This window comes from Ananas comosus, linkage group 3, assembly GCF_001540865.1.
Source record: "Ananas comosus cultivar F153 linkage group 3, ASM154086v1, whole genome shotgun sequence".
Classification (NCBI taxonomy): domain Eukaryota; kingdom Viridiplantae; phylum Streptophyta; class Magnoliopsida; order Poales; family Bromeliaceae; genus Ananas; species Ananas comosus.
The window spans coordinates 15,847,044-15,860,612 of record NC_033623.1 but is presented as its reverse complement, the minus strand read 5'-3'; the positions used below and the strand labels follow the sequence as shown (position 1 = coordinate 15,860,612).

At 31.8% G+C, this 13,569-nt stretch overlaps 1 protein-coding gene across 2 annotated transcripts; it reads right to left on the bottom strand.

The window, feature by feature from the left end:
• Positions 3,959–12,499, bottom strand: LOC109708200. Of its 2 annotated transcripts, XM_020229845.1 has the most exons (3): positions 12,484–12,499; positions 5,238–5,567; positions 3,959–4,536 (listed from the first exon to the last, which is right to left on the bottom strand). In XM_020229845.1, exons 2-3 carry the CDS (start codon positions 5,501–5,503, stop codon positions 4,392–4,394), a joined length of 411 nt encoding a protein of 136 aa, XP_020085434.1. In that variant the 5' UTR covers positions 5,504–5,567; positions 12,484–12,499; the 3' UTR covers positions 3,959–4,391. The 2 variants fall into 2 exon arrangements, with proteins under 2 accessions (XP_020085434.1, XP_020085433.1); XM_020229844.1 differs by lacking the exon at positions 12,484–12,499 and having other exon boundaries at positions 5,238–5,767.

The window sequence follows — 13,569 nt, the reverse complement described above, 5'->3', positions numbered from 1 at the left end:
AAAATTGCTCCTGCAGGAAGAAGAAGAAGAAGAGCCCGCATGGCGGTGCTCCGGCCTTCGTTTTTTTTTTCGGGGAAAAAAAAAAAAAGAACGAGAGAACGAAGAGGAGAGAGAAAGAGGAAAGAGAAAAAGTAATGAGGGTATTTTGGTCAGTTTGTTGAAAAAGCGGACCGAATCTGCAAAAACGAAAAAAGTGACCCGGTTTTGCAAAAGCCCAAAATAAGTGGTTTTTTTATGCAAAAATGCCATTTTTATATTATATTTTTAAATTTATTTTTATTATTCTATTTTATATTTTTTGTGATGTCCAGCTTTTTAGATGGTTACTAATCCTAAAACTCTTCTAGTCCTGACACTCTTAACCTTCTTAATCTCCTGGACTCAGCCACTGCCTAAAGTGTTATAACTGGGTTAAGAGGTTTAACTTTATTATTTTTCATCTATAAAATAATTTTAAATTCTGAGATGTCACATTCTTCCACCCGAAGTCCTAACATTTTTATCTCTCAAAAAAAAAAGTCCTAACATTCTCATCAGGCTCAAGTACACAAATAAACACTAGACAATATGAAACTCGTCTCATTATCCTTAACCGATTTTGTCGGGAGCTGCGCTCCACTCATAATGATAATCAGCCGGAGAATCACGCTCTACCTACTATATGATCCTAGTTTTACTTTGATTTATTTCACACTTCCGGTTGGTAATTTGCTCTGAGACTAACTATGATGCCTCGTCGGGCTCAAGCATACAAATAAGCATCGGATGATATGAAACTGGTCTCGTTAAGCTTACTTGATCTTGTCGGGAGCTGCGCTCTATAAAGACTCATCCCGCACTTCTGACTGGTGATTTGCTCACATACTAACTGTAATGTCTTGCTTTCTAGGAGGCAATTCATTCTAAAATGTTCTAATTCTAGCACGCTTAACACTCTTAACCTTTTAACCTAATTACCATCCAAAATATTATAACCGAGTTAAGAGGTTTAGCCATATTATATCTTATATATAGGCTATTCCAATATCGGGAGATCACATTTTTTTTTTTCGTAAATATCGCTAAACTAATTTTTTCTTATTAATCTCTATATTATTGCTAATAAATTTATTGAAAGATATTAGTTAAATTGTAAAAAGACGCAAACTAAAATTTTGTAGTAGGCTCATTAAAAAATTGTCTATATATCAAGTTATTTTTAATAATTTTTATGTATTTTATTATTTTTATGTTAAAAAATTGAATATATTTTCTATTACTTTTAACAAATATCTTTAAATAATTTTTATATAAAATTATATATTTATTATTTATAGTGTAGAGATTGAAAAAAAAGAAAAAAAGAAGAAAAAAAAAGAAGAGTTGTATGATGCTTATAAAGGGAAAATACTATACCATAGAAAGTACAAAAAAACATATGTAAATTTTAGCATAGTCTAATGTAGTTAAATTTTATTAGCATATGAAGTTATAAGTAGGGCTGTTGTGCTCTCAGGAGCATGGAGGCCTCCGTGCTTCTGAGCCGTTTTAGATGATGGAATTTTCGAATCAACAATCGGCTCTGTTAGACTTGATCTAGCACATTTGAAGTTTCTAGAAAATAATTTTTGCGATTTTTTGATTTATTTACCTAGTGATCGAAAGAATTCAAAATCTATAATTTTTAATGGTTATATCTGCGGTTTTCAAGTTTAACGGTGTAGAAGTATTCAAATTAGATGAAATTTTGATACAAAATTCTTTATATTATCTATAACATGATCAATATTTCTGATTGAAAATTTTAATATTATATCACCACTTTTTATAGGTTTTTATTTTCAGCTGTTAAAAATTATTGATTTTGAATTATTTTGATTGCTAGGTAAATGATATCGAAAAATCACAAAAATTATTTTCTAGAAACTTTAAATACGCTAGATCAAATTTAACGGAGCCGATCGGCGATTTAAAAACTCCATTATCGAAATTGGCTCAGGAGCACGGAGGCCTCCGTGTTCGAGAGCACAGCAGCCCTGCTATGAAATTATTGTGATGTGGAAAATTAAGTAGAGAAATGGTATTAATAATAAATATACACAAGCATGAATGAATGTCACTTCGTGCGGTCACTATCATCGAATCAATAAACTGACCGTCCCACCAATCAACATAGTGGTTAGTTCCAACTATTTGTACAAAAAGAAAAATGAAAAATTAAATAAAAAAAAGTTTTTTTTTTTTTTTGTTTGGTGAGCTGTAGTGCATTTTAGCGAGCGTCAGATGCAAAAGACCCAAAAGGTGTAGTCAATTTTCTCTCTCTCACTTTCGCCCTTTCCTCCGCACTAAATATAAATTTTTTTTTTAAAAAAAAAAACTTATGAATTTAATTAAATTTGAAAATTAAAGATTTTGAATATTTGTCGTCAAATTTTTTTTATATTTATGTTTGAAATGATAATGAGCAGTGCCACACTATATTTCTTATGCCGAATAGTAAATAACAAAATATTATTTTTATAAATAATTTCTGTAATAATTTATAAATTTAAGATTTAGTAATTAAATTTTATTTTTTATCTTCTAAATTACTACTATTATTCCGTAGTTTGTTCATTAAATATGATTGTCTAAATATATAAAATATTATTGAATTCATTTACAAATGTATAGTATTACTTACAGAGAGAACCGTAATAATCGATCTCTCTCGAATCTGATCAATCAAACAGTGGTCCTTCGTCCTTACACAAATGGGACATAAATGATAAATAAATTAATCACAGAGCCCACACAGGGGTGAGAAATTCTACACTTGCACCACACTACACCAGAATTTTTTCACAGGGGCAGTGTAGCGACACACGTGTCCCATCACTTTTTTAAAAATGTAGCCGTTGCCGGCTTTCTAAAAATTGCCATTAGTATTTTATGTACACCCATTTTAAAAATTTAAAATTTTTATTTGAATATTAAAAAAATTAATAAAATTAGTAAAAAGTGAATATTAATTTTTTAATAACCGACCATTCCTAGAGTAAGTTGCAAAGGACCTGATGGCTAGTACCCGAGGTCTAAGTTCGAATCCTAATTGATTCACATTGTTAGTTAAGTTTATTTCTAAATGAAATAAATAAAGCGGATAGTGTGCTATCTATTGCTTAAAAAAAAGAAAAAACTTTTTAATAGTTAGGATGTAAAAATTTATATGTTCATTAATATATAAATGTACGGATGGTATTGCTCCATGCATCAAACACGCCATCCGTGGTCAAAAATTACATTTAAATGAGGACCGCCAAAATAGAAAATCTTTTTTTTTTTTTTTTGTTTTTCTTTGTCCTCTTTTGGAAGATGCTACTTCAACATTAAAAAAAAAAAGAAAGATACATAGCAATCAAGCTTAATAAAATTACTGAATTATAAAATGGGGTATGCTATTCATAAAACTAATTTAATGTAAACAAATAAATGTATTAAGTATTTTAGTCATAGTCCACTGACTAAACTGGACCAGACTTATTATACTCCTAGCTAGAAAAAAAAAAAAAAGTTCCATGGCCTTCTTAAGTAAATCACATAAAATTTGGACGCAGAGGGCATAAAGATAATAATAAAAAAAAAAGTACCTAATTTTCGTGTACGAAAACCCCACACAGGTACGTAGTGTGGAAACTTAAAAATTCGAACGGAACTTCCATTGATAAAATCATTTCTTTCAAAGTATTCTTTGAAATGGTTTCTGAGATGTAATAAATGAGTCTCATTGTCAACTTAAAAAGATTCAAGTAGTCTAACTCTAACCCACCTACTTTCCCGTAATTTATTACCTTTCCACTTCATGCTCCACCATCCCCTGAAACCACGGGAACCATGCACTACCACCCACACACATAAAAAAAAAAAAGAAAGGAAAAAAAAAAAAAGAAAAAGAGAGATCATATAATAGTTCGAAGTTGAGTTTATCAAGCACTGAACATTTAAAACGGTCAAAACAAAAAGCAAGCGCTCGTGCATCTTTTGGCTTCTTCTTTTTTTTCTTTCTTTTTTTAGCGCTTCGGCATTATCGTAAATATACAGAACTGATCCAAAAAAAATGCATCTCTCCCACAGGCCACACAGCTCGATTGGGATTCATAACAAGCTCGTTTTGCTTCTTCTATACAACTTAGAAAACGGAAAAGAAGAAGTAAAAAAAAAAAAAAAGCCCAAAAAGTGGGGAGAAAAAAAAAGAAAAGAAACTTAATAGGGTTCTCTCTTTCACGCCACTTCTTGCCGTATATTATTATATGGACTAATTACTACTGCTGCTGCTATTATTATTATTATTATTATTACTACTACTGCTGCAACAACTTTTATTGTAGCTGATAGTAGTAGTAGTAGTAGTAGTAATTAGGGGCCGGGGTTGATCATCCAGCGACGAGGGTGATCTTCTGCTCTTCGAATTCTCTTCGCGAAGAAGCCGTCACGGAGAGCTTTCTGTTCGTCTCCTTCGCCTCGTCCGCCTCAATCTGCTGCTGCCGGCACTCCTCGCTGCAGAACGGCAAATCCCCTCTGCAGTTCCATTTAATTCACCACGTTATTATTTGTTTATTAATTATGAATACTTATTAAGCGAACCACCGCCGCCTCCTGACGAATTTCTAGATTGAATAAATCATCCGACAAGTGAATGGCTAAAATAACTAGATTCATCGAACTGATTTATGGATGTCAAATATCATCATCACATAATTAATTAACCAGATTCAAAAGAATTATATATCATCGCATTAACAGGGCTCGCAAGTAATTAAAGACGCATTAAATTTCTCACGAAATAAAACTTTATTTATTAAAATTCGACGCGTACTGTTTGCTAACTCGATAATCATTTTTTTTGGAGTTCGTATATAACTGCTCTAATTTCTCAATTGTATTGTATATGAGTGCAAATTAACCCATAGACTGGAATAGATATTGTATACAAAAATTGAACAAAATTTTGTGCATTTGAGTGTGTGGTCGCCACGACCGATGACGGGAAAGGGGGAAAAAAACCGGAGCAATAATAATCACCGACTTAGACTTTTCATTTTCTTGCTAGTTTTTTTTAACCCGCGGTTCCTCGCTCCGCGTGCCGTGCTACTGACATCGACGGTCGAGAAGCCTCCAAAAACGCCGGAGAGTGACCGGATTCGATGGGAAATGACGAAAGTACCCTCACCGGTTTTAGAGAAAAAGGGGCGGAGAGGGGGGCGGGGGGAGGGGCAAACCTGTACATGAAGATGTCGAGGTGGCCGGCGAGGGGTTTCTTGCAGAGGAAGCAAGCGTCGAGGAAGTGGCCCCGCTCCTCCTCCTCCAAACTCTCGCAGAAGAACCGCGCCTGCGCCCGCGCCCGCCCCGCATAGATCGCCGCCGCCCCCTTCGCTTTATGCGGCCGCGGGGGGTAGAGCGCGAAGGGGTTCACGAACCCCGCCTCGATATCCGCCGCCGCAGCCAACAATCCCGACGACGACGAGGTGGAGAACGAGTACTCCATGGAGCTTCACAGGTGAGATCGATCGATCGATCGATCGATCACCTTTCTCTCTCTCTCTCTCTCTCTCTCTCTCTCTCTCTCTCTCTCTCTATATATATATGTGTGTGTGTGTGTATTTGATATTTTGCTCTAGAAAGATCGAGGAAGGAGAGAGGGGCGGGGGGAGGAGGAGAGATGGGGAAAGAGGGTTTATAAAGAGGGAGAAGAGTGGGGGAGATATGTAAATGGAGAAGAGGTGTGGGGTTTATTAATAATACATGACACACAAAAACACACGCATAAACTAAGTGGGTTTAATTAGGAACCGTGGATAGGTGAAGGGCTCTATTGATTTTACTTTAATAACCTCTCTTTCTCTCCGCAAAATAAAAAGGAGTTGGGAGAGAACAAAAAAAGAAAAAAAAAAAAGAAGAAAGTTTGTAGTCCCGAAAGAGCTATCACTAATTTCGTCGACTTCTCTTTCGTGAGAGAACGATAGTAAGCTATTATTTTTACTTTGAAAAAATTTTCAATATCATTTATATAATTTTGTATTTTTTTATTTCACTACCTTTTATAATTTAAAGTGTATCAATTTAGTATTTATAGTTTTATTTTCTCTTTTTATTATTTTTTTCACTAATTTTTTTTATTATATCAGTGACAAAATTAAAATTAAAAGATATTAAAATGAATATTCGATAAATCTGAATGGGGTATTTGAAGTTTTTTTGTATATAATTTAACGAAATGTTAATGAAGGGGCTGAGGAAAAGAAACAAATAAAATCACATGATACTAAATTCATACAGTTTAAACCATAGAATACTAAAGATAAAAATATGAAATCATAAAAATAGTATTTAAAATTTATTCTTTTATTTTTTTAAAAAAAATATGTTTAATTAAAAATTTATGTATTGCGGATTGTTTTATAAATCTTATGCGTTCGTATCGGTCACGTGCGTTTCCTTGTCGGATTCGTGTCAAATGTGAATTCGCCTTGGACGCACATTTGATATCGATCCATCAAACAAACAATTTAAAATTTTATTTATTTATTTATTTATTATGCTTATATAATATATATAATATAAAATAATAAATATTTTAATTTTATTAAGAATACGTACATATTTTTTTTAGACAATATTAATAAACTCTATATGGTAAAAAAAATTTTAAAAAAATTTATGAACTATGAATGTAATTTTATTAACTCTCATTCGTATAAAAAAAAATAATAATAATTTATTAAAATTAATATTTATATATATTAAATATATATATTATATTAAAAATATTATATTTATTAGTGGTGTTTATATTGTGTTTGTCTTTTAATTCTTTGAAAGCTGTTGAATCATCGTGTTCAGATCATATCATATTTTATATTTCGTGTCAATGTCCGTATTGCCTAACTAAAAATATAAGATAATAAAAATTTTTAATTTAAAATTTTAAATATTAATTATTAAGTTCTTAGCCGCCGATAATTTCTTCAAAATTGTTGAGACTATTGTTGCCTTATTCAAGTGAATTAAGCTTTGGCGAGAGTTTAATTTACATTGACTTGGGTTTAGGTTTGGTTTGGAAATTAAATACTTAGTGGTATACTACCATTTTATAGTATTAGAAATGCCTAGTTTAGAGTGATTTTGAATGTTTTACACTCTTAATTAAAAGAAAAACTAAACAATTAAGTGTGTTCGCCCCCTTTTTTCATTCTAAGCCATATTAGTTTTGATGGTGTCTTAATTAATTTAACATGGTTAAGGAAAGTCGTTGTAGAGTGGAATTTTCAATGCAAAATTGCGGCTAAAAGATCTATGTTTACTGGTAAAATTAATATTTGTTGAACTTAGCTATTATTACTAATTAGAGTTAATAAGATTTATGGTATTAATTTCATCTGTATAAAATAAAAATGACTTTATTAATAGCCCCATATATCTGCACATCATTGATTGTTTTGCTTGGCATTAAGTCGCAAAACCATTATACCACAAATTATGGTTTTTTCCGAATAATAATTATTTAAAAAAAAATCGTGTACATATCCCAAAGTTTATGGAGTTCGTAGAAAGCTGGGTCATCACTAATTTATTTTTTTAAGTATCCATATTTGTCAACTTTGTCCAATAGCAGTATTCGTTAAAAATTATGAATATTCAAACTGGCACTCGTCGCGTATGCACATCATTATTTATTGAATCAGTGAGTAATTATAAAAATAACATATTGAAAATTCTGATTTAAGCTTAATTTTCAAGTGTTTAATTCATTGTACACCTCTATATACGTATATTCTTGCGCCCACCCACTCTGAAAGCTTCGATAAAAAAATGTCATTAATTACTTATTTGGTGTTATCTTGCTCGGCAATTAACTATTCTTTTGAAATTTTCTTAATACGAGTAGGAATTGCTGTCTCCATGAGATTAATCAGCATGAATTAATAGATCAAACAAATCGTACATTACAATAATATATGTTAATTACGACTGTTTTGGTTTACTTTTGACTCGGTTAGGAAATGCGTACATACTTGTATATTGAAGGAATTAATTGATTTGTTGAAATACTTTTTCTTCTTTGTCATTGCGCCTATTATTTAGCGTAAATGTCGTTTAATCAAAGTTTTAGTACTAACTCTTTGTTTTGACATTTTGTGTAAATGCTTATATGCTTATATACACATTTTTTCATGAAAGAAAGGAATCAAATTTAGAACATATCTATCATCATGAAAGCGTTCATCCGAGACAACTTGAGCTTGTACAAATTACAATAAACAAACATTTACAAACGTTTCTTGTACCCTTTGTTTAGGGGGGCAATAATTGTACTTAAAGGTTGTGAACTTTGTTTTTATGAGCTTTATATAATGTAAACGACCTTTCATTTTACTATACGTGAAGTTGACAATCTCCAAACCTACTCACACCTATCTATTAATTGAGAGATTCCAATTTCCTGAGCATGCGGGACACCTACGAGCTCGATCATCAGTTAGATTATTATCGAGCCTGGGGGTCTCGTCTAAGTTCCAGATCCAATGTACGTAAATTTTGTGAAACAATTTACCATAAAAAATTTTCTCAAAATTAAATAAAAAAATGTGAGAGGGGTAAAGTTGTAATTAACAGTAACTGGAAATGCTTGTTTGAAAGCGGAGGTTGCCAAAATGAATGGTTCCCCTCCACCCGAACCGTGGTCACATGCCCGGGTTATTATTCCTATTTATTTATTATTTATTATTTAGTATTTATTATCACCACCCTTTCCTTTCCGCCACCGGGTGTAGCCGGTTGATCCGTCAGTACGGCGAGTCGCCTCCCGGTAGGCTTTATGGATGACGTCATCCTGCTCCTTTTCCTCCGCCCCGGGTCACTTTTGTCGGGTTGCGACCCGCTTTCCCGCGCGCGTCCCTCTCCCGACCCGTCGGAGTGGGCCCCACCACCCCCCCCGCACGCTGGTGGGCCCCGGGGAGCGGCCCAGTTGCCGATGCCCGTAAAACCCGGCCACCACCGCTCTGGACCCCACCCACTCCTCTCCTCCTTCGCTTACACGTGGGGCACGTCTCTACTACTTTGCTCCTGTTCCTGTTGGAGAAACTTTTCTATTTTGATAAATAAATATTTTTTAAAAAAAAAACACTAATTAAAATTATTAATTAGGTTGTGCACACTGATTATATAATTTTATAAAACTTCAAAATATAAAACATTTTGTTTTTTCATTCAAACATATTTTTTTAAAAAAACAAACAATAATAACTGCAGATAAGCCCATTCTACTCTTTACTCTTTTTGAGTTTAATTATAAAAATTAGAGAAGAAAAAATAAATGTCTTTACTATTAATTTGAAAGTCTTATAAAATTATATATATAACATGCGATCAAAATGGTATTATAATTTAGTACCTTCAATTGATGAGAGAAATGGTTTAATTATTAAAATTAAAATATCTTACGTCTGTCTGCAAAAGATCAGCCAAAATTTCTGATGTACGTCTTTGTACATCTGCTTCTTTCTTTCTTTCTTTCTTTCTTTCTTTTTATTTGTAGAGAAATGATTGTGTGGACAACACTATACTACTATAGACTCAAGCATGATTGCGTGAATGCTTTGAAATCTAAGTAAACATCATTAGCGGTGATATTTTGCTTGTGAAACACTATTAATTCTTAAAACCATTTACCCAGTTACAAAAAATAATTACTGGGTAAAAATAGTTTAAGAATAGATTTAAAAGACTCGCGCGAGCCTAAGGTTTTATGCCTTGTGCTAGAGCAGTGAGTTGGCGTATATTGTTGGATTTCAATTGTTTTTTTATTTGAATTCAAAATTTTGTGTTTTCAGAATTCGGTTTGTGAGGGGGTTGGGTAGATAGAGAAAAGAGAAATTCTACTTATATCGTCTGCTCCTGTCTTAAATTTGACAAAAATTTTAAAAAATATTTAGTAAAAAAAAAAACTGATGTGATAAATAAAAAATAATAATTTTTATATGAAGAAAATGTAAGATGTACATCTTATTGTGGAGTGCATCAATACATTGCTCTAGATACAAAAGGATTGATTTCCAAAGTCAAATCCAGCAACCTATAGATTGTAATGCAATTACAGGTTCTTGTTTTCTTATTAAATAACAATTTTGGGCTTCATATTTACATGAGAAAATTTAGAATTTGCGTGCCATTAAAATTAAGCATCAAGTTTGGAGCGGTAACAAATTCATTGTTTCATCAAAGAATTAATATCCAACCATATGCAGGTCTAAGTATGTTGCTTCTGTTGGGTCCTGAACCTTTTAATATTAATAATCTACTGTTTAAAAGAATTGATTATTATTATTATTTGCAGTACTATCTAGAAGGTTGAGAGTTCACATCCCTGCATGTGCATTTAAAAAGCGAAGGATTTCGAGTCCCAAACTTCTTAAATAAGTTCTAGCATAGGATTAGAGCAATTTCAGAAAATGGAAAAGTCTCTCCTAATTCTTACTCCAACTAAATAATTTATTACTATTGTTGTCCCTCTCCTTTTGGTCTAAATTATTTTAAAAATATCTACGTTATTTCATAATTCTCAGTAAATCAAATAATGAAAAGAATTATTTATGCCCAAAAATAATTTAATCCTGTTCCACTTAATGCAAATTAAATATATTGTTTTTTTACTGCAGCAAAAACTCCCAAACTTTACTTGTCAGAGAAGAAAAGGAGTTGCAAAGAACACAAACAGAGAAAAAAAAAAAAAACCCACCCACGTAATCTCCTCTGCAATAAATAAATAAATAAATAGGGCACTTTAAATGCGATTGACCTGGGTCAACCTGTATGTGCGATCCACTTGGGTCGTGACTCGTGCCGGTTGGTTCAGGCTCCGTGCATGACTTGCATGGCTCGAGGAGTCGACTCGCTTTATCAGAAAAAAAAATAAAAATAAAAATCTAAAATGAGACTGTCACGTCCAGTAATATTTAGAGTCTTCAATTAATCAAATTATTTTTAAAAAAATTTATTTATTCCGTCATAATTTTAAAAAATATTTAAAACAAATATAATTAATTAGACATATTATTATATGATATAAATATTGTACTGTAGCTTTTATTCGTGACCAGTGTCACTTATTAACTTGCAACCGTACTTGTGGACCCAATTGTCGGGCCTTAGAGGCACCTACACAATTAAGTGTTAATATTTATGAATAGTCCCTCTGCTATCTCTATATTACAATTCTAATTATTATTTTTGTACTTGTATGTACATATATTGCATTTTTAGCTGGAAAAATTTATATTTCTTCTTTCTATGTGAGATGACTTATTTATTTATTTTATTATAAAAAAAATGATTGAGAGGGTTGTTCAGAAACGAACAGCATAATACATAAAAATTATTTTTTAAAAAATGAAAAAAAAAATACAGAGATCAAGTTGTAATATCGTGCTATTGCTGAGACTGATCTATAAATGTACTTCGCCCTGTATAAGTAAAGAAAAAAGTGACTATGCATTACTATACTACAGTAGAGCTCTATGATCCATGGACCATTTTGTGATTTTCGATGAAAAAGGTAACGAGGACCCCAATGTGGGACCCACGTCTCAGGGTGTTGCAGTAGTGTTAGTCGCCGTCCACGCTCACGGGAGCTACAAAATCAACGAAGCATTGAAACGACCGTTGAGATATTCATACCTCGTCCCCTTCACCACCCACTTATATAATATTATTATATATGAATCTTAATTACTAAGAAAAAAAGAAACGAAAAAGTCCACACGTCTTGGCGCTTTCCTATTGGTTCTTTAATTCGCGAGAGGAAATTCATGGAGTGAACTTTTTTTTTTTTTTTTTTTTNAAAATAAAAATCTTACAAAATGTAATAATATGACATTAAAATTTTAAATCAAAGATATTGATCTTGTTTTATATAGTATAAAGAATTTTCTATCAAAATTTCACGTGATTTGGATATTTCTACACCGTTAAACTTGCAAACGGCTCACTACGGCCATTGAAATTTGTTGATTTTGAGCCAATTCGATCACTAGGCAAATGATATCGAAAAATAATAAAATTTATTTTGTAGGTACTCAAATACTCTAGATCAAGTTTAACAGAGCCGATCAACGATTCGAAAGTCGCAATATCGAAAACGAGCTTGAAGCACGGAAGGCTCCGTGCTTCCGATAGCATAGTAGCCTCACTCATATATATATATATATATATATATATATATAAAATTGAGCTCCTATGTTTTTAAAAGTACCGAGTCATTGGTACTTGTTAGTTTTCGGTCCTTGATTAAGGAATGTGCGGTTAAGATGATGTGGGCCTCTTAGGGTTGAGTAGGTGGTTGGTTGAATAGTATAATCTAACAGATAAAAATGATCAAATGCGTAGATCTAACGGTAAAAAATTTACAAGTACCAAATGTATATATATATATATATATATATATATACATATATATATATATATATATACATATATATATATATATATATATATATNTATATATATATATATATATATATATATATATATATATAGCTAGGTGCACGTGGAGTCTAGGCATGCAAAGCCGCGCGCGCCCATCATCTCGACCCCTCAGTCAAATCACAGCCGTTGATCGAAAAATTATCTACACTCATTAAATTTCGAAAAGGTTTCTACACTCATTAAAAAATAAATGAAACAATCACCACCACTTACATGGCCAGTGTTTGGTCCGTGGAAAGCACTGGTTGATTTGGTTCAGTTGATTGATACCGGTTTAGAATTTATACAAACAATATTAGGTTTACATTCAACAAAATCAAATAAAGTGATTAAGTTAGATAATTAAGCATTAAATTATTATTTATTGGCTAAATTTCTTTCCTTCTCATTAATATTGTTCACAACTGTATATCAACTCAGAACAGTATCATCAACATCTATATATAAACAGAATTGGTGTGGTTTGGTTCGATAATTTTGTCTAGATCGAATAGTTCTTTAATTAATTAAGAAGTTATAGCTAGGCATTTTCAATAATCAACGAAAAATCAAGACTTTAGTTTTTGTTTACACTGAAAAGCCATAAGATCGAGCCATTAAGAACCCTCTAATTCTGCAATAGTTTAAAGACTTTTAAAAGATGTTGATGAGAATTTATTCTTAACAGCTCAACTCCAGTCAAGCTTTTGTATATATAAACTCTAGGAGAGTTAATTAAGGGGGTGTTTGGCTTAGCTTTTAAAAAGCACTTTTCGGTTGAAAAATGATTTTCGGCCCAATAGAGCGTTTGGCAAATTCATTTTTAAAATCTGATTCTGCTTCTCAGAATTAGAAAACTAATTTTGAAGGCCCAGAATCAGAAGCTAAAAAAAACTGCTTAAAAACTGATTCTGATTTTGGACTCAAACATCAAATTTTTATTTTTATTTTAAATTCAATATTTAAATTTAAATTTAATTTTAAATTTTAATTTTTAATTTATTTTAAAATTTAAATTTTAAAAATAGATTTCAAAAAATTTAAATTTTGAATTTAAAAATTTAAGTTTAAAATTTAAAATTTAAAATTTAT